This window comes from Equus caballus, chromosome 6, assembly GCF_041296265.1.
Source record: "Equus caballus isolate H_3958 breed thoroughbred chromosome 6, TB-T2T, whole genome shotgun sequence".
Lineage (NCBI taxonomy): Eukaryota > Metazoa > Chordata > Mammalia > Perissodactyla > Equidae > Equus > Equus caballus.
In genome coordinates this window covers 72,422,463-72,446,008 of record NC_091689.1, presented here as the reverse complement: position 1 = coordinate 72,446,008, position 23,546 = coordinate 72,422,463, and the positions used below count along the sequence as shown (strand labels likewise).

The window sequence follows — 23,546 nt, the reverse complement described above, 5'->3', positions numbered from 1 at the left end:
TGGTTTTCTGTGACAAACCTATAAAGATGGATTATTATAACTAATTAATATATAAACTCAGTGGTAGTAGATTATCATTGGGAGAATGAATTTTCCATATGACATATAAGTGGAGGAAAGATAGCCATAATCACTGCCATCCAAAGATTTCAAAAATTGTAAGCATTTAGAGCTCAGACCATTCCACTCAAGAGTCAAAACTCTCCTCCATGTTCTAGATAGAAGTTTCACAGGCTCATCAACCCAGTTTCTTATATGTATTCACCCCAAGGATTTTCACAAAGCTTTCAATAACCAAAGTCAACAACCAAACCAAAGATATCATCAGGATCTAGAAAAGCCCCATGGAACAGAGGGGTACAAACCTCTGTCTGTGACTTTGAGACAAAGACATTAAAGTGAACTCTAAGATACCTTCGCTTCTTCCGTGACGCTCTTTAAGCAGTCTTCCATGTGAAGCGTTCTATAGATTTCTATATTTACAGTAGTTTCTACCTTAACTGAACACAAAATCTACAATGCTCAATGCTTTGGATTCCATTTGTTCTTCTTCAATCATCACCCTCATGTCACAAAAATATAAGACACCAACCTGTGCCATGACTTTACAAAGCCACCTGGGTTCCACAAAATATAAGTCACTTAACTGCAGTGCTGGGTCTTGAAAATGAAGAAGGACCCCTGTAGTAAAAAATGAAACAATGAAACACAGAATCTAGAATACACAAATATGAAGGGGCTTTGGAGAGAATCTAGTCCAACCTCCTTGTTTTACAGACAAGGAAACTTTAGCATAGTTAGCAGCAGAGCTGGGACTAAAAACTGGGCATCCTAGTTCCCAAGCTCTAAAGTTCCAATATTATAAGGAAGTATTTTTTGAACCACATAAAATGATCAAATATAAGCATCTTTGAGACAATGCCATGCAGGGCAGAGCAAATATTTACAAATAAATAAAAATTATCATTTTATTCTTGGCTTTCTAACTGTATGCTACAAAGACATATCTTATTTTCAAATACAAGTAGGAAATACAGACTATCTCAGGAAGCTATTGGTTTAAGAATGGGGGAAAGGAGTAGACTATAATCCACATGAAGATTATTTTTCATACCGCTGAGTCTAGGAATCACAAGTAGCCTCCTAGCCACTTATTCTAGTACTACAAACCAACTCACACATTTATTCCTAGCACAGTTACACTGATCAAGTCCATAATCAGCACTGAAGTCGGTTTGAGAGTTTCATCTGTGAGATCATGCCGACAATACATGCTGCAACAGAGTAAGATCTGCCACTCAGGCAACCATTGATTCTCTAGGTGCCAGTTAGACCCCAATAGTAATTCTCCTTTACTGTATACAAATAACTTCCACACACACTAAATTCATTTGATAGTATGAAAGGATATGGCTTGTGGTCAGTGTTCTATAGCTCCTGAATAAAGTCAAGTTCTAGAACCCACATTTTTTTTTTTTCAAAGATTTTTTTTCCTTTTTCTCCCCAAAGCCCCCTGGTACATAGTTGTATATTCTTCGTTGTTGGTCCTTCTAGTTGTGGCATGTGGGACGCTGCCTCAGCGTGGCTTGATGAGCAGTGCCATGTCCGCGCCCAGGATTCGAACCAACGAAACACTGGGCCGCCTGCAGCAGAGCGTGCGAACCCAACCACTCGGCCACGGGGCCAGCCCCGGAAGAACCCACATGTTTTAACTCCTGCTCAGAGACTCTTTCAACTACTGCCCTTAGATGATTTCTAAACCTTTTTTCTTGCAACATGATATATGATTCAACATCAATGTATATGATGTCCTTCCAAAGAGAAAAAATTAGTAGCCTATTAAAGAATTTTGTAGATATTCTGTTAAATATTAAATGTAAATTCTAACAATGTTCAGATACATCTTTACAAATTACTACAGCCAAGCTTTGGAAAAAACAGGGAACAAGCAAACACACAAACCTGATTCATTTAGGAAGTGAACTGCATGAGGAAGCTCATTTTCATCTAACTGCAGTTGGTTTTCTTTCACGAGTTGTAATAATCGTTTCCGGTTAATTACAGGAAATTCAATTGGCACATTTTTACGCTCTGATAAAATGATTTTCTCAAGTTCCACATAGCAGTCTGGAATCAGCTGCCCAACAACAGGCTGATCTCGGATCTATGTAATTACAAATGACAAGCTGTAAAAATCCATTTTACTCATATATTTGTCAGGTGGTTTGCAAATTCAGCGCTAATAGTTTTTACCAAAGGGGTATATCATTGGGAGGTGTATTTTTTAACATAACCAAAATGTGACGTAAAACTATTTAAATTGTGAGGAACAAATAAGAAGATATTAAAATAAGAAAAATATGAAAACAGAGGACAATTTGGAAAGAACTATCAAATAATATAGTATGGAAATATTTAACTATCTAGAAAATACATGGCAAACCCCCGGATAAATCACTAACCATAAATAAAGGATTTTCTGTTTTCCAAGACATTAAACTCAGATGCAATAGATGTGCTAGCATAAGAAATCAGTACGTATTACAAAAGCTTCTGGACCCTGTTTATTAGATGAAAATATCCACACTCCAAGGGAAATCATTAAATTTTGTGCTTGGTATTTGAAAAATGTTACGTTAGTGGAATGTGCATATCAACAGCGAAGTCTGAAGATAAACATGAAATTTCTGACCCAAGCTATGGTTTGTCATGAAACTTTAAACTTGGGAAAATAAAAAGTCATCTAAATACCAATGATTCTGACATGAGAGGATGACTTTTGTGTGTTACACTTAGAATTTAATCACCATCTATTAATTGAAATATATATAAAATAAAATTCTAAAAAGAATGGCCTTAAGATGATAGGTTCCATAATAATCTTTTCCAAACTTTCTTTTTGGAGAATGCCTTTAAGAACCACCAGGTGGCAAACTCTCCCCATTTCTTAACCCAGGAATATATTCTTGTGTATTCTTTTTTACCTGACAATAACTATCAGAATTTCTCCTTAAATTCTTAAACTTCTTACAAACAGAAAATGGATTTTATTACACGCACACGCACACACACAAAACTTGACTTGCTCTTTTCCTACTTGTAACTAGAACTTTAAGGAGCTTGATTAAAGCAGCCATAACCACTACTTACATATTTACCTCCAAACAGTCATTTGAAAGATTGTTTTCATATATCCCTTGTCCTAGAAAATTAAATATAATTCTACTAACCTCCACTGTTCACATTCTCTTTCTTCATCATTTATAAACTAAGATAAAATAGAACTTCAGGTTGAAGTTTATGTTTTAACCCAAGGAAGAAAACCTACACATGGAAGTAAACAAGGGTTCTCACAGAAAGCAAATCAACCAGCAAAGGGATGAATTTTACAGGACTAGGGTACAGGGCCAGCAAAGGATCCCACTCTGCTAATGGGCTGGACAAGACTGAAAGCGGTATCGTTGGCATTGAACTCGGTTTTGTCTTACTTTTCCTTTTAGCTTAATTATTGGGTCACCAAAGCCGGAAAAAAAGAAAAGAAAAAAACGTTTTATTCTGGAGTCTGCATAGACACGTTAATAAGGGTGAGAAGGGGAAAGATTAGAGTCAAGATAAAAGGAAAAAACGAAAAACGAGAGGGCAAAAAAAATGATCTTGAATAGATTAAAAGCTGCTATATGAATACAGGTTGAAGCAACTCAGGGAGGAAACAATATTCGAGTTCTGGCAGGTTCACTGGTCTGGGTCATCCTGAAAGAGTCACTATTCTGCAAAGCAATCAAATGGAAACCAATATGCCAAAATGATGCATCCATTAGCAATACATATGTTTCTACAAATAATACTGCCTTTCTCAAAGCATTTGTCTTACTTCCTTGTATGGTGTTCCCTTCAGAGTTCATTTAAAAGAGCAGAAAGAAAACTGGTCTTATTGACTGATAGTGATAACTTGCTATTAGACTAAAGCAGTACTGGTCCAGCTCGGTGAATAACTTTGCTTCAACTAAATTCAGGCTTTTTCAAACCAAACTCATCCTCCAAGAAGTCTATTTAAAAATATACTATACGCTCTGACAGCAAGGTTAAAAAGAGAAGCTATTAAAACAGTGTAAGTAAGAACAAAGTTCCATAAGTACAGGTATAGCCTCAGAAGAAAATCACCTGGAAAAAGACAATATTTAATTGAATGTGTGAATTTTATATATTTGTTTCTTAAAAATCATATTGCTTTCTAATTATATGTCTCATAAGAGAGTAGGAAAATCTGCAAATAATGTCATTCTTCTTAAATGAAATGCCACTACTAAACCACCATTGGTAAAACCTTTTAGTGACTGTGATAAATGTGTTGAAAGATACAAACATGCAAATTCTCTCCCTGGGCACCACAAAGACCAACACATTTATAAATGGCTCATTAGGTTTCGAATAGGAGCATAATCTGTGGAAATGGAACAAAACTAAGCTAACTGGCTGACATGTTATGACAGGGTGACCATATAATTTATCATCCAAATTGGAGTGCTTTTGAGAAGGTAGTGGGACACTATTAGTAATTATGCTGGGACTGTCCAGGCAAAACAAGACCTAGTTATAAGCCAGGGCCTTGATCATTAGTGCTAACGAGCTAAGCCAGCAGGGACTAGCAATGAAATCCACTATTGTGTTTGTCACATTGAACTACTCAGTGCATTTTTCAGTACAGTTTATACCATGCCATCTGGAGAAACCAGGGACGATTTCTTTTTCCTGCAAGTATTGAAAACAAGTGCTCTCCCTGATAACTAATTTATTTGTGCTTTATGAATCCTATAAATTACATTTGGCTTGCCAGAAGAGAACTTTGGAAATCAAAACGTAATTCCTAAAATGAAAAACCCAGTTTGTATGAACTAAAAAATTGCTTATACATTGTTAAAAAATCCAATTAGTTATCTTGGCGACCAAATGAAAGAGCTCTCATAATACTGAGGAAAAGACATTTGGAATGAGAATCATAGTGACAAGAGACATGAAGGAAGAGCCCAGAAGATCAAGATGTGCATAAAATAGGAACTCCAAAAGAAAGGAGCAAATGGGAAAGCAACAGTCAAAGAATAACAGAGGAAAGATGATCCAAGACCCAAATGTTCTCTTTATCCTGTTGATCAAATCATCACTCTAGGCAGCTGGAAGAGAAAGGGCATTAGAAACATTTTCTCAGAATTTCTCAGAAACATTCTCTCAGTCTCTCAGGCATTCTCTTCATTTCTCTCAGCATCCTCTAATTATTTTTATTCTCATATCTATGAATTTGAACTGAAGTATGGCACAAATAAGTAATTTTTTTTAAGTAAACAACTCTTATTTTATTTATTTTTTTATTTTTTTGGTGAGGAAGATTGGTCCTGAGCTAACATCCATTGCCATGCTTCCTCTTTTTGCTTGAGGAAGATTGTCCCTGAGCTAACATCTGTGCCCATCTTCCTTTATTTTTTGTATGTAGGACACCGCTACAGCATGGCTTGATGATCAGCATGTAGGTCTGCACCCAGGATCCGAACCTGCGAACTCCAGGTTGCCAAAGCAGAGCACATGAACTTAACCACTATGCCATCAGGCCATCCCCATAAATAAGTAATTCTAAAATCAAAAGTACTTTATTAATGCTAACAGCTATGGGAAAAAAGCCCACAATTTTAAGATAGTTATGCTCTTCTCAAGACTTTTGTTTCTAAGCAGTTGCATAATGTGAGAATAAATTAATTATATTTATCTACCAACTCACAGCAAGTATAAACCACGTTACCTTGAAATTAAGGCTCTCATTTATGATGGTTTTCCGAAGTTTTGCCAAAGCATCGGATTCCTCAGTGGCATTCACAAAGTGGTAATCCCGTATTGCAGGAAACCCTCGCTTGTTCAAGAGCTCCTTGGTGATTTTACTGATGCAGGCTTTGCGCTGCTTCTCGTCAGAAACATCCAAATGTGTGCCAACGAGAATCACGGGGGAAGAGGAAGCACGAGCCTACAGGGAGAGACGTGAAATATTCGAGTTCACTGCAAAATCAAGACTGCTTATGTTTCCATTGATATTTGCTTTCTATGAAATTGACTTGAGTGGAAATGAGAAATTAAAAGACTTTAAAAAGAAGAAAATAACAATTGACTTTCTATTCTTAAACCTAAGAAAAAAATGTAACCTTAAGACATTTTTATCCCCTTTTTAATCCAATTATTACCACTTTTCAGGTGGCCTATACAAGAGTAGTACTATATTTTTCTTTCCTTTTCCTTTTCTTTTTTTCATGCCTTAAAATGGGTTATTCTCTAAGTGTGCTGTAGACTGCTAAATAAAATAAGCATTTAATAAGCCCCCAAATTATATCAAAGTGACATAATATGATTTATATTTTCTCTTCTTTATCTGCAAATTCAATCTTCTGAATTCATTTTAAAGTCATTCCATTTGGAATCTGCGATGAAAAAAAAGCCAGTAAGCAAGTATTACTGCCACCATAACATTTGCTCATGTTGGCTAACTGTAATAAAGTAAAAAAAAAAAAGTTAAGAAAATTACAAAACAGAGGCCGGCCCCATGGCTGGGTAGTTAAAGTTCCACATGCTCCACTTTCGCAGCCCTGGTTCACAGGTTCAGATCTCAGGTACGGATCTGCTCGACTCAACAGCCATGCTGTGGCAGCGTCCCACATACAAAGTAGAGGAAGACTGGCAATGGATGTTAGCTCAGGGTGAATCTTCCTCACCACAAAACAAATTTATGGGGCTGGCCTGGAGGTGCAGCGGTTAAGTTCCCACGTTCCGCTTCAGCAGCCCTGGGTTCGCAGGTTCAGATCCTGGATGTGGACATGGCACTGCTTGGCAAGCCATGCTGTGGCAGGCATCCCACATATAAAGTAGAGGAAGATGGTCATGGATGTTAGCTCAGGGCCAGTCTTCCTCAGCAAACAAAGGAGGATTGGCAGCAGATGTTAGCTCAGGGCTAATCTTCCTCAAAAAAAAATTTTTTTTTTTTTAATTTACAAAACAAGCCTATATGCAGCCAAAATATCCTGACACAAACCTTTTTAAGGACTTGACTCACAGAAGAGCCCACTGGAGCGTCATTCAAAGAGCGTCACTCTTACTTTAGTCTAAGTTCTAAGAAGTTTATTATATGAAGAAATAGCTGACAGCATGGCAGCAAGGGACAAAGTGGAAAAACTACAAAAAGAGACTCCAAATATAACAGCATATTAATCCGGTACCATTCAAAAGTGTAAGATCTGAAGGACTTCATACCAAATTGCTACTGAGGACATCGCTAGTGACGTACAGGTTGCTTCTCTTCTGTATAGCTTATTTTAAATTAGGGAAGTTCACACTCCATTTAAGAAATAATACGACCAAAAATAGTTTACCATACATATCTTCAATTTTTATAGCTTAAAAGGGTTTCAAGTATCTATAACATTCACCAATATAGAACACGCTATTTTTGTGTCACAACTTAGTAACTCTGAAAATTTCCCAACTCAAAATTTCTTTTAAAAACTATCTAAAGAGACAGCCCTAAACAAATTACTTTACACACACAAAAACAAGAATTATTTTCTATTTTCGAATTATTAGAACAGACAACCTTTATATTGAAGAGCCACGGTTTCATGGCATCGACTTCAGCTTGCCCTTTGCTGAGGTCATAGACAGCAAGGTACAGTGCTCGCTGGGTCATAAAGTGGGGATGAGTGCTGTAGAATTCCTCACGACCTGAATAAAGATTAGAGACTTTTTTTAGCCTTCCAGACAACAGGCAAGAATCCTTCTTTCAAAAAAAATTTTAGGTGATACTATCTATTACTTAGCATACAAAAAAGAGAAAATCAACAATGTTTATAAGACCAATACTGGGTTTTTACTAGGGATTGACAACTTTTAGCATATGTGTCAGCTACTAACCACACAATTAGCTTCAGCTGGCACCTAGTGGTTCCTAACACTTCCTTCCATGGACTTCTCCATTCTGGTGGCAACGAGAAAATTAGGAGACATAAGTAGCTTTGGAATAATTCCATAGGATCCACCAGGTCTCTTTGCAGTATTGGAACAGAAAACTCAGTTTCTAAATCCCCGTTCTAAAAAGATAAATGTGAACCAAAAATTCTGGAAAAAAGAAATACCTGCAAAATCCCACACATTTAGAATGAGGTCTTTCTTGCGTTTGCCTCTTATTTGGATAGGCCAGTCTTTCACATCTATGCCAACTGTGGCGCTCTGCATCCCAAGATCTGATTTCTTGGTTTTCATTAACTGCTGCAATAAGGTGGTTTTACCACTCCCAGTATTCCCCACAATCATAAGTTTCATTCGGTTATAGGGCACGGCCTTTTTTAACCGCTGCTGAAGAAACCTGGTATTTGAAAGACAAAAATAAAGTAATAAACTACTTAGTGTACTTAAGATATAGGTGAATTCTTATGCACTGAATATTTTGAAATATTAGACTGCTCTAAAATACAATATGCAAAAGAGTGCATAGCTTATATAACTAATAATGTACATGGCTTTCAATGCACCGTTAATGCACATATTTTGTTAGTGATGTTGGTGTAGTTGATAATGACTGGTAGCATTATCAAATATAATGACATGTTACACTATCACCGGAAATAATCAAAACATCAAAATATGCTTGCAATACTAATTAGAATTATACACACACACACGTATTTCTTTAAATAACACAAATAGAACACTAAAAATAATAAACTATAAAGTTTTACAAAGCCCATATAACAGAGAACTAAGGTAGTATATACATGCATACTGTTATACTAAACTTTGATAATGTGGTCATACTGGGTACATTATATATGTGCATATGTACATATATATTCATGTGTGGGATGTATAATGTATATATTCATATATATCATATTCGCATATGCAATGTATATGAACAGGAATGTCATATTGGTTGCATTACAAATTAATACTTATAAAGTATTATCCTATCAGAAGATATGTTGATATTCCTAATAATCTTAATGTAAAAATAATTGAAACTAATCAGAAGTGCTGTAGGTGGCCAAAAGAAGCACCTTTAAATTAATAGTAGATTTTAAACGTTCTGAAAAATATAATGGATATAGAAAGATATATTTTAACTCTGTTAAAATGTTGCCACAGTTTAAAATTAGAGAAGCAAACTAAATCATAAGCAAATTTTAGGGAATATTGACTGATCCATTCTCAAAACTAATAGGACTCTGACCAACATTCCTGATGATCTGAACAAAAGCCCTTATTAATTTTCTTGGTTTCTTTTACGCTTTAGAAAATAAAATCTGACAGGGGCCGGCCCAGTGGCGCAGTGGTTAAGTGCACATGTTCCACTTCGGTGGCCTGGGGTTCACCGGTTTGGATCCCGGGTGCGGACATGGCACCGCTTGTCAAGCCATGCTGTGGTAGGTATCCTACATATAAAGTAGAGGAAGATGGGCATGGATGTGAGCTTAGGGCCAGTCTTCCTCAGCAAAAAGAGGAGGATTGGCAGCAGAGGTTAGCTCAAGGCTAATCTTCAAAAAAATAAATAAATAAATAAATAAGAAAAAGGAAAAGAAGATCTGACAGGTCAGATCTTGTGCCTGCTATTATTGAAATCAGTCATTTTCTTACATACAACTTAAGCTTTGCTTTCATTGCCAATAAACAAGAAAATCAATAGTCCAAATATCTATTAAGAATTCACCACTCTTGGGGCTGGCCCCGTGGCCGAGTGGTTAAGTTCGCACACTCTGCTGCAGGGGGCCCAGTGTTTCCTTGGTTCGAATCCTGGGGGCGGACATGGCACTGCTCATCAAACCACACTGAGGCAGCATTCCACATGTCACAACTAAAAGGACCCACAACAAAGAATATACAACTATGTACCTGGGGGCTTTGGGGAGAAAAAGGAAAAAATTTTTAAAAATCTTTAAAAAAAAAAAAAAAGAATTCACCACTCTCTGAAAAAAGGCATTCTTTAAAAAAGGAAAATGATTCCTACAATTGCTAAATTACTCCAAGTCTCTGTCTTTTCTAAAAATGTTAAAAACATTTAAAAATATTTAGTTCCAGGGGCTGGCCCAGTGGCATAGTGGTTGAGTTCACACACTCCACTTCAGGAGGTCTGGGGTTTGCAGGCTCGGATCCCAGGTGCCAACCTACACATCGATCATCAAGCCATGCTGTGGAGACATCCCACATACAAAATAGAGGAAGACTGGCACAGATGTTAGCTCAGCAACAATCTTCCTCAAGCAAAAAGAGGAAGATTGGCAACAGATGCTCGCTCAGGGCCAATCTTCCTCATCAAAAAAAAAAATTAGTTCCATAGTAGCTTGATAATATAGCATAATACATTAAAAGCTAGTTCTACTAAATGTTTTGTAAGAATTGAATCAATTATCATATGAACATCTTTTCCTGTTTCAAGAGGCAAAATCATGGGAAATAATTATGTAGGATGAGAGGTTATATTTAGCATAGCTGGTGACAAACTCATTCCTTTCAAGTTAAATCAACCTCAGGACAGAAAACCAAATCTTTCCTCATAAAAAAAGACAAAAAGTTAAATGTAAATTTAAGAAAATTTAAGTGGAAGAGAATTAGGTAAATGTAGTTCATTGGTAACAATTATTAATTGTACGCCAGGCTCTGTTTTAGGTGCCAAGAATTGAACAGTGAGAGAACACAGCCACGGTCCCTGCCTTGTTGGATATTACAGTCAAGTCAAGGATACATTGACAGGTGATAATTGAGCTGAAACCTGCAAGATAAATATAGATATGTAATTTGGTAAAAATGGGAATAAATGATTTTATGAGCAGAAAACATAAGACCACGCTCAAAAGGTAACAAAGAGTGGGATAAAGTTCATTATCAAAGATATGCGAAATCTGTAAAGTGCAAAGACCAGGAACAGTGATAGCTGGGAAGTTTGGTGGTTTCAAAAAAGATCAGGGTGAGGTTACTCACTCTTATAAGCAAAACCAAAGTTAGTAATTTTGTATTACTTAAGTAACTATAATGCTTTAAGATACAATAGATATATGATAACTACTTGCTACATGAAATGTACCTTGAGAAGTTACTATACTCTGCTTTATTTCTTTAGATTGTATAATTGGTAATGAGAGACCAAATAGTAGTATTACTCCTTTAGAGTCTATTTCTATTGAAAAACACAGTAAGAAGGAGAAGCCATTCCTTCAACATCAGCTTGGCCAGGAGAAAGCGAAAACCTTTGCCGTGGCACCATATAAACCCACTCATTAAACAAAAGGCAAATGACACATAGTATATTAACGTTAAACAGTACTATACATTTTTTTCATAAATTGTAATTATATATCCATCTAAGTCACAGACAAAGGAAATCTGAAACAAACTTATAAAAATAAATGGAAACAAAATTATCTGACCTTATGATGTCTTTGGCTTTACATCCTATATGTTTAAAATCAAAATTAAGACGCAATTCATCCAAAGGAAGATCCCATATTTTGCTTAATTTCCCCATTTCATTGGGAAAGGACGTCAGTTCCAAGTTGTAACTAACATCAAGAGATGTCAGATTTTCGAGACAGCCAATCTCAGGAGGAATCTTAATGAAATAAAAAAGAGCAAATCCTGTTGGTGGGAAGGAAGAAATGTGTGCTGCCAAGAAACAAAACTGAGGGGAAACAAGAAAGCCTCAGAGATCCCATCAGCAACTTGCACAACCTTTCAATAGAGTTCTAGAACTTTTCAAAGGCTTGTCATAGTTTTCATTATAAATGTTTAAAAACATAAGTATAAAGGACTTACCAAAAAAATCTGTCACATTTACAATCTTTAGAAACCCATCTCCCGTTGGGAACATATTTCATCTCTTCACAATTTGAAAGTAAAGTTCTTTATAGCTATTCAAATCCAATCACCTATGGCTTCAGTTTGTTCCCTCACAGTATGTTCTTCAGTAAAACTATAAAGATCTAGTCATCACAACTCTCTATACAACTTAATGTTCTTAAAATACGACTAAATGTTTATATTTTAGGTGGCATCCTAATGGAGTTTTTTCTTTTACTGTTCCAAATTTTTAAGCAATATTCATTACTTTCATAACAGAAAACATTAATTTGCTGGCAAAAAAATCAGGTACCAAAAAATATTCACAGTTATTCTGAACCTCACAGTTTCAGATACATAATTCTTTTTGGCTTTTATAGGCAATGGGCTTGAACTTGGCAAAAGAAAAATATTTCTGAGATGAACAGATAATCAATTTCATATTTATGACAGAGGCAATGGAGTGAAGAAAAGGAGGCTGGCCCATTTGGGTAAGGGGTAGCATGGCAGAGAAACAAAGAAATTTCAGAATGTAGGAAAGAAAGTCAGCTGAAAAACACAGGCCTGGTGACAAGTAGAGAAAAGTATGGTATCTGAGAGTCTGTTAACAGTTCAGAGATTTAGTGATAAAATGACACACGTAAAGCATTATACACATTTATAATTAAATATCTATATTCATATAATTCAAAAATAGAGCACAAAAAGAGATTTTTTAAGGAAATTAAGCACTGTTAATATATCCATTTACCTCAGGATACGAGTAGATCTTATTCAAAAAGTAAAAAATATCGAATAGATTTTAAAATGAAATTTGTGATTATCCAAATTACAAAAGCATATTATCAAATTGGCAATAATTTTAAACAAAGATGACCTCTTACCTCTTTCAGTTTATTATGGGAAAGATGTAGTTTCTCTACTCTAGACCACGCATATGCTTTTTCACTCAAGTCCAAGATGCTGATTTGATTATGACTAAACAAGAGTTCCCTTAAGTTCAAAGATTTCCAGTGTGCTGGACTTGGTAGATATTGAATTTCATTGCTGCTCATATCTAAGGACCGCAAGCTAAAACAATACAATACAAGGTCAAGATAAAAACCGAGTGTTTCCAAAATGTATGAAATAACATCACAAATAATTTTCACCAGAGTGATAAGACCCAAGTTTAAATTAACATACTTATATATGAGTATGCATGTGTGTTTTTGTGTACACAGAGATCTATATGGGCTAGAAAAAAAAAGGCAAGTCTCACTAGCAATGACATTTAAATGAATAAGGACCATTAAAAACAAAATTGAGGCCTAACTTTCCTACTTCAGAAACATAAAAATGTCATTCTCAGAATGAGAGAAAGACCAAGTGTTTTGCAAATGTTTATGGTGCCTGAGAAACCACAATTAACAAAGGCAAAAATGGTCATTACAGTTCTTGCCTTCTATACAAGATTTACAAATATGTAGCCCCCATTTCTCTTTTCAGTTTCACTCATAACTGGGGGGATCCTTCAGAGGTTGGGTCCTGGAGTTTACTAATATTGTGCGTGGGCACACCCTCTTACCATCTTGTCTCAGTGTGATAAATATTACAACACTGAACATGATGCTTTGCATACAGTAGGCCCTCAATGCAAATTGATTGCTTTTATGCAGGAACACAATACACAAAGTTTGCAGAAAGAAGCAGAAAAACAGGTCACAAAAAAGTGTATGTGTGTAGGAAGAATAAAGATAGTCAACGATCGTGGTATATTTGACTATGTACAAGGTTGACTGGATTTTGACAACGATCTACTGATCCCTTTCAGGCAGCATATTTAAGCATGATGAATTAATTCTAAGCTCAATAGCTGTACTGCCTGCTAGACAAAGATTCAGAGCTGCACAACATTTTTGCTCTTATTTTTAAATGATACTAGATTCTGCCCTAGTTATCTCATAAAAAATGTGTGAAAACAAGAAAATTCATTTGACTGCATTAGAGATAAGACATGTATGTCTAACAAACAATGCAATCGAGACAAAGCTGAGAATCGCCAGGTGGTTCAAAAGCAGTGCCTCTTAGCCTTGGTGAGACTTAAGCTGGCCAATTTCCTACTCTTTTGTGAATCAAAGAATAAATTTAAAGAAGTACATATAAAATGCTGGAAAGGTATGCCTGCAGATGGTGTCTAAAGGTGCAAGAATTAGAGACTGGATAATATTTCTAGTTCTCTAAAAAATCTTCTTTATGGCATGTATCTCCTAACCATCTTTTATAAATATAATACACAAACTCATTTTCAGGAATACATTATGTTTAAAATACAGGATCACCTGTATTCTACAGATGCCTGTATGTGAGAGGTGAAGAGTCTGAAGTTGAACCACCAGTGTTTGAGAACTGTGACTTTGGGCAAGTTACTTCATCTCTCTAATGGACTAACGTTCCCATTATAAAGTAGAGATGATAACAGTAGCTATTTCATAGGATTATTAGGAAGATTAAAGGGATGATCTTCTTTTGAGCAGTTACTGTCAGAACATTCTAAAGCTAGATTTAAATGAACTATTACCTAAGGTGTCTGTCTGCCACCCTCTATGGCTAAGATTATAACTATTATTTGCCTGTGTATGTATATATTTGCACATATGCACTTACGGATTTGGTTTATAATATATAACACAATTAGAATAGTATTTAAGATGACAAAATATTTGAAATTTAATTAATACCTGAATTTGGATTAACAGGAAGCTTTCGTTTTTAGTGAAATTAACCAAAAATATTCCCAAATACCTGGAACTACAAAATTGTCCTAAACTTCACTAAACATGTCACTCAAACATAACAAGTACGATTTCAAAGTTAATAGTATCTTGGCAACATAAGCTCTGAGAGTAACCAAAATTTTAAAAGTTAAAATGATAGCCAGTGCAATCTCACTTGACTATAATGCAACAACTAAATAATCTTACATTGTTTCTACACAACAGCACAGTAAATTAATAGATAAGTTTAACAGTCCAAGTAATAACTTGAGTCTTTTGTCTAGTGCAAGTCAAACATTCATAGATTTAAAAACATGAAGCTGAGAAGGTTTAGAAATCAATTACATTTGCATGCCTAAGTCAAAACCATGTTTCTGAAAGTTCTCCTCCAGCTCATGTGGTTTTAAAATTAAAACAATAAACTTACTGTGGAAGATTTAAAATTGCTTCTGGAACACATGTAAATCTGTTTTGAGATAATTTTAGGCTTGTCATGGAAGAAGGCAAAAAAGACATTGCAGCTAAAAGAAAATAGAAAGGAGATAATTGACTAATAATTGATAATTGAATAATTTTAATCATTTTAACTAGATTTCCATTAGCTTCTACAATAAGAACAACTACTGATGACCTGTTGCTTAATTTAATTTCCATTCCCACATTGACAATTAAAAAAATCTACTTTTAAAATAAAGTAATATCCTTAATACTACCACTAAACATTAAAAAAATATACTATACTTATAAGAATCTTTTAACCTGAAACCTAAACAAGTGTCTAAATATAAATTCATCTGTCCAACATCCATACAAAGTAAAAGTTATTAGAATATTCATTTCAAATTATATGTGATATTATGTGATATACATTATAGATTAACTCAAACTACTCGGAACTATCACAAAAGACTTTTGAATACTAATCCACAATATAATATAAAGATAAAAATTCTTTAGAATATCATCTCATAAAGAGTGCTCTATAGAATAATAATGAATGTTACTTAAAAATATCTTTTGATCATATGATCTTAAGAGATTGGGGAAACAATAGGTAAAATAAAGTGAAATATCTCAGAGCTCTCAATATTCTGGTAGATTTTATTAATTTCCAAAAGAGAAATACAGTATGAAGTACCTCCAAGGAATAAAATTCTGTAAAACACAATTTTGGAAACTGAGCAAATCATACAGCCTATTTTCTCGTCTGTAAAATAGAGCAGCTAGACCAGATAACTCTGAGATTCCTTAGAGAACTAAAAATCTATGGTTCTATGAAAGTGGATTGAGAAATTATTTCTTCAGGGTTAAAAATGTGGGTTATGCCTTATCTAGAAAATCTTCAAGGGTCAAAATGTTCCTGAACACTGCTAAAAGCTGTCTTCCTGAGACGCAGAAAGGTACATGCTATACCTCATCTATTTCCAAAAAGTATTAATGGCAAAATAGATTAGTAGAAATGATTCTACACTTAAGAATTAAGAGTCTTGAGGTTCAGATTCTGTGTGGAAAAGACTCATAAAACCAAAGAACTGAAACTTCATTTCACATGGGATTATTTTTAATAACAGTCCCATTCAGCTATCACCTCCATAGGGCATCTTCCCAAATATAAGACCACTTCTAAACTATTAAAGTTGTGTAGTGCAAAGCAAACAGATTTTTGACCTTAGGTCTATTCAAACTTTCACAACAACTAATTAATTAATTCTAGGCTCCTGAACATATTACACAAAAATCTGGGTGCTTCAATTTCCTCAGTTAGTCAAGCAGCCATCATACCTGTCCTACCCTACAGGATTTTTGTGAGATTCAGCTGAGATGACATACTGATCCCAACCAAGCCTCAGGGTCCTTTGGATGTTCTTCTTTCCAGACCCAACTTAAATGTCACAGACACAGAGATGCTTCCTTGCCTTCACAGTCTGGATCAGATCCCCCTGAGGTACCCTCAGAGCATCCTGAACCTTGTCCTCACAGCATTTAGCACTCTATACAATTACATTTATTTATGCCACCACTATTTAAGGCCTGCCTTCTGAACTTAATTACGTGTTCCTTAAGGACAGAGACTGGGTCTGCTTTGCTCACTAGTGAGTGAATCACTCCATCCCCAGTTTCAAGCTCACAATAAGAACGTGGTCCATATTAGACGAGGGTGAGAGGAAGGGAGAAAGGAGGAAAATACTATGCAAATTAACATGCCTTCATCATTATCAGTTTCTGAAAGTTCTGACAAAATAAAATATTTTAAAATAAGTAGTCAAACTACATTCTTCTATTAAACAGTATTAGAAATTACTGAGTTAGGCATAGAATAGTCACGCAGCTGGCAAGGTGCACACAGCCCCCACTAAGGAAGATAAAATATGAGGACCCGTTCCTGTTTATTGCCATAAAAGTATTTTTCCCTTTAATATTAAAATTTTCAGACAGGCTCCAAATGAACATAATTCCCTGTTATCTCATGTGCTAAGAGAAGTAGGGTATTTCATGACCTTTAATAAAAATGATCATATCACATGTTATTGTAATATCTTGCACAAAGCAAGAACTCTATGAATACACATTAATCTTACTAATTTGAAAACTGTTAGATGATTAATTTTATTTCTAAAAAAATATAATTGAAATTATATCCCAAAAAATTGCCAAAGAAACTTCAGTAGGAACCTCAGTATTCCTGCTTCAACCAGCTCAGGCAACCATACGCATTGTTAGTCTAGTAGACTAAAAGGAACCAAAGTATAATGACTGACTTTTGTAGTCTAAGATATTGTCATTTTAGCCTATGACAATGATAACCTGATAAATTATTTTTAATACTAAACTTTTTGATATTTAAAAAGTAGACTAATTTTTAGAGCCATTCTAGGTTTACAGAAAGAAAAATTGAGCAGAAAGTACAGAGTTCCCATATATCCACCCCTCCCCTCACCACTACCACTACCTCACACATACATTTTTCCCCTATTAGGAACAACTTGCATATTTGATATATTTGTTACAACTGATGAACCAATATTAATACATTATTATTAACTAAAGTCCAAGTTTATAATAGAGTTCACTCTTTGTGTTGTGCATTCCATGGGTCTCGACAAATGTATAATAATATGCATCCACATAACAGTATCACACAGAATAGTTTCCCCACCTTCCATCTTCCCTCTCCTCCACCTATTCATCCATCTCTCGTTGCCTCCAAACTCCTGGCAACCACTGGTTGTTGTACTGTCCCCATGGCTTTGCCTTTCACATAGCAAGATGCATTTAAGTTTCCTCCGTATCTTCATGATTTGACAGCTCATTTCTTTTTATCAACAACCTGCTGTGTTGAAACTCCAGTGTAATATTGAAACTATCACCTCTAAGTCCCCACCTAAAATATCCATATATGACATCCTTTAATACACAAAATGATTGGTAAGGAGGAGACTCACACAGAACACTTACCAAGAGAATTCATTCTGGCGCTGAAACTCTCCACTTTAGGACACGCCTCCAGAAAGTCCTCCGACAGGGATGAAATGTGGTTTTTACTAAGGTTTAAAATCTTCAGTTCCTTCAGGCTCAAGGGGGAACATAGTCCTGATATTTTATTTCTAGTCATAAGAGACACAATGAGGATTAAATTGCATAAACTCATGAGCTTTGAGGGAAAAAAAAAATCAAAACAATTTCCCTTCAAAGAATAGCATCAAAGCAGATTTATTCATTTTTAAATTAGTTGTGAAAATTTAACTTGCTGGATAGAAGCTGTAATATTAATTGCCTCAGCCTTTTATCATATTATTGCTTAAAACTCATTACTATAGAAGTAATGTCAGCATATTTGTCAACCTTATGAAACTTTAATATAAGGCAACCCTTTGTCTTCAATGAACGCCTTTCTTACCCTTCTAAAACGAGCTGTTCCAATTTCTCTACCACATCATTGAGGTTCTCAGGAAGAGAAGACAGCTGATTATACGACAGGTTAAACTGTTTCAAGGTCGGGCACTTCACCGCAGGATCCAAAACTACCAAGGGTCCAATGTCATTCCGAGAGACGTCAAGGTTGGCGATACAATTCATTTTCAACAAGTAAGAGGGAAATGATGTGAATTTATTACTGTGCAAGTCCAAATGTGTCAAACACTTCAGAGTCTGGAAAGACAATATTTTAAAATTCTAAATGAACCATATGAGGAACTTAAGTTTAGCTAATATTTCTGCTTTCCATACCTCTGGCAACTAGAACCATTAAGAATTTTCAAAAAAGTTGAAAACACAATCCATAAGAGTACTTCAGTATACTGGATGGATCAACCATCTCTGCTATAAAATGGGCAAAATCAGGGAAAATGTAACAGGTGGACTGTCAAAAGCAGGTTCACAAAAATAAGATTAAGAGTTTAATCCAGGGGCCGGCCCCGTGGCTCAGTGGTTAAACTTCCACGTGATCTGCTTCAGTGGCCCAGGGTTCGCAGGTTCGGATCCCGGGTGTGGACCTACTCCACTCATCAGCCATGATGTGGAGGCATCCCACACACACAATAGAGGAAGACTGGCACAGATGTTAGCTCAGGGCTAAGCTTCCTCAAGCAAAAAAAAGAGGAAGATTTGGCAATGGATGTTGGCTCAGGGCAAATCTTCCTCACCAGAAAAAAAAAAAAGAGTTTAATCCAACTTTTGTGTAAATTATTCCTGCAAAGAGTGAAATGAAAGCAGAATAGGTCTCAACAAATATTTGTCCCAACAGGTTAATGAATAAGCTGTGCAACATAATCCTGGGAATACATTTTTTTAAATACTGGCTTTTAGAAATTGTCATATATTTTAACATTAATAAAATTTAACCATAAAATTAGTCATTGTATATAATACATGTTTCATTTTAGAACTTTTCTAAATTTTTTTATGGAACTTTTTGTTTCAAATCTCTATTTTCTATATTTAAGCAATTTCTAATTTTCTATGATAACAACAAACCTTCCATTTACATATTATGTCAATTTTTAAATCTTTGATATGGATTATTGTTAAAGGGCTATAATATCAAAAATAGTCATTTCTCTATGCTCCTCTTTATATATCAATATATTTATTTTCACAAGGAATTCTAAAGAGTTTGAAGTGATTATAAAGGCTTACTAATGGATCTTTGTCCCAGAAGTTGTTTCAAAATTCCCACGATTGTTTCAGATCCTACCAGATTATTCAGAAGGAAAGATTTTTAAATTATTTACTACCAAGGTTTAATCAGGAAATTTTCTTGTAGAGAGAGACCGTTACGAGCAGTTATAAAACATGTGCCATCTAGTGGTGTCGATTTGAAACTTCCTTGAGAGAGGGTTCTGAGCTGCTCCAGTCTGAATGCCCTGATACATCTCACCTTGTCATGCTCTCTTCAATTCTCTTTGTTCGAGCTAGGCTAAATTCTAGTTTTCTTTTACTTACCCTTTAACAAATATTTATTGATGGTGTACCCAGTGTCAGTCATTAATTCCTTCCCGAATTAACTCAGTAGTCTTCTACTGAGCTTCTCCTATATGTCAGACCTTACTAGGCACTGGGGATAGACATGAACAACCCTGAAACAGTCCCTGTTCTCAAGGAGTCTGCAATTTAGTGAGGACAATATGCCTTAGACCAAAATTTATAAGTGAATGAGTACTGGGGAAAAAATATCAGGTGCCATGGAAAGGTAAACCAGGTGGGCAGCAACCTAGTTTGGAGGGAAGAAGGGGAGAAGAAGGGAAGCAGAGGGTACCAATGTGACATTTAAACTGAGTTCCTTGTGACCTGGAGGATTTACTCAGGCAAAGAGGAGGAGGAGAGAGAGAAGACGCATTTTAGACGCTGGGGCTGGGGCTGGGGAAAGGAATCACCTTTCTTTCTTCTCCCTCTCCAGATATACAAACTTTAGAGGAAAGACACCACTTAAATATAATTAAAAATCATGCAATATTGCTTTTAAAATGTCTCAAAATTAAGGTAAATTTTATAGGTTAGAAAATGCATTTACAACAAAACTAGTTTTGAGGAAAAGAGAAAAGCCAGAGATAATCCTTTATCAAAGTTTGAAATTCAGTTCAAGAATTCAGTTTAACAATTTAAACACTTGTATGAAGATCATTTTAATCTGTCAGTATATCTTCTTTGATTTCTGATCCATAGTACTTAAAAATGATGAACCAAGTCAAGATTCAGAGGACTACTCTATCATCAGACTATTTTATACTTTAATTTTTACAAAATAGGAACTTTGAGCAAAAAAATCAATTTTTAAGTGACATGTAATTTTAACACTCAATAAATGCCTTGGGGATAGTTTAGTTGAGCCTCCGTACTTTGAAAATTAAGAAATGAAAGTTCAGAGCAGTCAGAGTAGCACGTTCTTATTGTCAAACAGTTGGTAGCTGAGCCAGAACTAGTACCACCAAACCAGGTCCAATTCTAGTCCATCTAATGTAGTTTAAACAGTTTAAGTTGTCTTACTAGAGTTAAACAATTGAAGACATAATCAACATGTAGCCTTGACAGACTTTAACACCATGTACTACCATGTATCATCAGGACCGAACCCAGAATTCCTTTTAAATCAGACCTCCATTTCCATTGCCCGCCTTCAAAGATGTTTCTGAACACCACACAGACTAAGATACTCATGTGAAAACCAGAATAATGGGGGGACTTATTGTCCAATGACACAAAAGTAGAACCTTCTTTGTAAAGATTTAGCCATGCACGTTAGATACAAATGCAAAAAGCTCTTCAAATATCCTGAGAGTTATAGAATAAATTAAATTTACTTCACATAGTCGTTGTGGAAAGTTCGCGAGTGCGTTCTGGTGAAGCTCCAGCTTTTCAAGATGCTCCAAATGACCACTTATACAGCATTTCTGGCTAAGGGCATCAATATCTCTTAGTTCATTTGCTGAAAGGTCTAATGATGTAATATATTCTCTCTCAGAAGCCAGTGAAGAAATGCTGTCTGAATGCCTCGTATGGGATTGAAGTTTTGATGACCCTTTTGTCAAAAACAAACAAACAATGGAAATATAAGCAAGTAATTTAAGTTCACTTGGTAAACGTTTATTGATCACCTACTAGTGTCGGGCTATCTTCGAGGCACTGGAGATTCAGTAGAAAACCAAACTATGGAACTTACATCCCAGTGGCAGAGATGGACACTAAATAATAAATATTTAATCAGGTGGTATAAGTACCATTAAAAAATAATAGACCTGGAGAAGGGGATGAAGAGTGGCAGTGGTGAGGGTATTATTTACATTTCAGAAAAATAGTAGAAAGGATACGTATCTTATATAACACCATAAAAGGTAAACTTTTAAATCTATAATTGTATTTCATTCTTTTACAGTCTATGGACTCAATAGATAAATATAATTTGAAGGTTATGTAAGATGAAATTGGCACGAATAAAATTTCAATAATTAGAGGAAATTTAACAAAGCACTGTATTCTGCTCAAAATGTCTATTTACTTATGATTTCCGTCAAATACTTACTGAGTGAATCATCTGAAGACAATTTTTTTCTTTTTTGCTTCAGTAAATCTTCATGATCAAAAAAGGGTCCCTATTAAACAAATAGACACTTAGAATAAAATCACTGCCATTTTATGAGCAAAGAGAACATCTTCTTACCTGGATTCCTTAGGAATCACTATAAGATTTCTAGCTAGAGTATTCATGGGACCAAGCCATACCATAAGACACAGACCTAGCCTGGGCTCCATAGACATAGAGCTCTACAAAGAAAAAAGGGTAAAACCAGTTTGAAGTGTACTTAGTAATATACGCCCCCAAACATCTACATACATGGCTCAAAAGTCTACAAATGCGGAGCCAGCCTGGTGGCATAGTGGTCACGTTCGTGAGTTCTGGTTCAGCAGCCCCACGTTCACCAGTTAGGACCCCAGGCGCTGACCTACACAATGCTCATCAAGCAATGCTGTGGCAGGCGGCCGACAAATAAATTAGAGGTAGATGGGCACGAATGTTAGCTCAGGGCCAATCTTCCTCAGCAAAAAGAGGAGGATTGGCGGCGGATGTAAGTTCATGGCTAATCTTCCTCAAAAAAAAAAGTCTACAAATGCAAATTTAAAGTTATATATACATAATTTTATATATATGAATATATTCTGTATATGATGTTTCCATACAAAAGAGAATTAGCAAATTTCTGCACCAACAGCACTTAGCTTTGGCACATAATTTTAGTTATCCAGAGAATATCAGTAACAAAACACACAACATAATCACAACTTAACTTACCAATGAAATGGAATGCCTCTGCAAATTTGGAGAGTAACGCTGCAAGGCAGGATCTCGGTAAAGTTCTCCTACATTAATTGAATTTGATTTCTTTTTCACAAGAAAAGAGCCTTCACTTCCTGTTTTTAAATGATACAATAAAGGCAAGTAAAAAACACTGACTCAATCATAAAAGGCTAGAATCATAGTTTAATCATGAAAGATTAAACACATTTTCATTAATGGAAATTGTCCAATTCCCATTGTAATATCTTTAAAATAGAAATGACAAACATATTGCCTTTTCATTTTCCAAATTCAACCATATTTCTCTCCTTCCACAAATATTTACTGAATGGCTGTCACAGACTGGACATTGAGTAAGTGCCGGATAAAGATAAGCAGGAAAAATAATCCATGCCTCATATGAGCTCATAGTACAGGAGGAAAGAGCCAAGTAAAAAAATAGCTACACTTGTTATAACAAATACATATATGTACAGGAAGCAGAGAAAGTTCATACACAAATCTGATCAAAGTTCCTCTTTTCTGTTTCTTTGAATTTTTCTTAGAAAATTTTCAAATCTTGTTTTAAATATTGGAATCACACTTTAAATTATTTAACATTCAGCAATCTCTATTTGATTTTAATATTTTATGATTTCATTTATGGA

At 35.3% G+C, this 23,546-nt stretch overlaps 1 protein-coding gene across 3 annotated transcripts in view; it reads right to left on the bottom strand.

Annotated features, from left to right (window-relative positions):
* LRRK2 (leucine rich repeat kinase 2) overlaps positions 1-23,546 on the bottom strand; it is a 134,344-nt gene that overhangs the window by 50,772 nt on the left and 60,026 nt on the right. For all 3 annotated transcript variants that reach the window (XR_011439737.1, XM_014740975.3, XM_070270127.1), the window contains exons 21-33: positions 22,894-23,012; positions 22,126-22,195; positions 21,407-21,624; positions 18,508-18,758; positions 18,066-18,214; positions 15,037-15,130; positions 12,738-12,924; positions 11,445-11,626; positions 8,160-8,389; positions 7,622-7,749; positions 5,789-6,007; positions 1,963-2,164; positions 593-681 (exon numbers count right to left, since the gene is read on the bottom strand). Coding sequence is in view for 2 of the 3 variants with exons in the window: in XM_014740975.3 (XP_014596461.2) it covers positions 593-681; positions 1,963-2,164; positions 5,789-6,007; positions 7,622-7,749; positions 8,160-8,389; positions 11,445-11,626; positions 12,738-12,924; positions 15,037-15,130; positions 18,066-18,214; positions 18,508-18,758; positions 21,407-21,624; positions 22,126-22,195; positions 22,894-23,012 (2,138 nt within the window). In the remaining variant the exon portion in view is untranslated. The remainder of the gene's footprint in view (positions 1-592; positions 682-1,962; positions 2,165-5,788; positions 6,008-7,621; positions 7,750-8,159; positions 8,390-11,444; positions 11,627-12,737; positions 12,925-15,036; positions 15,131-18,065; positions 18,215-18,507; positions 18,759-21,406; positions 21,625-22,125; positions 22,196-22,893; positions 23,013-23,546) is intronic.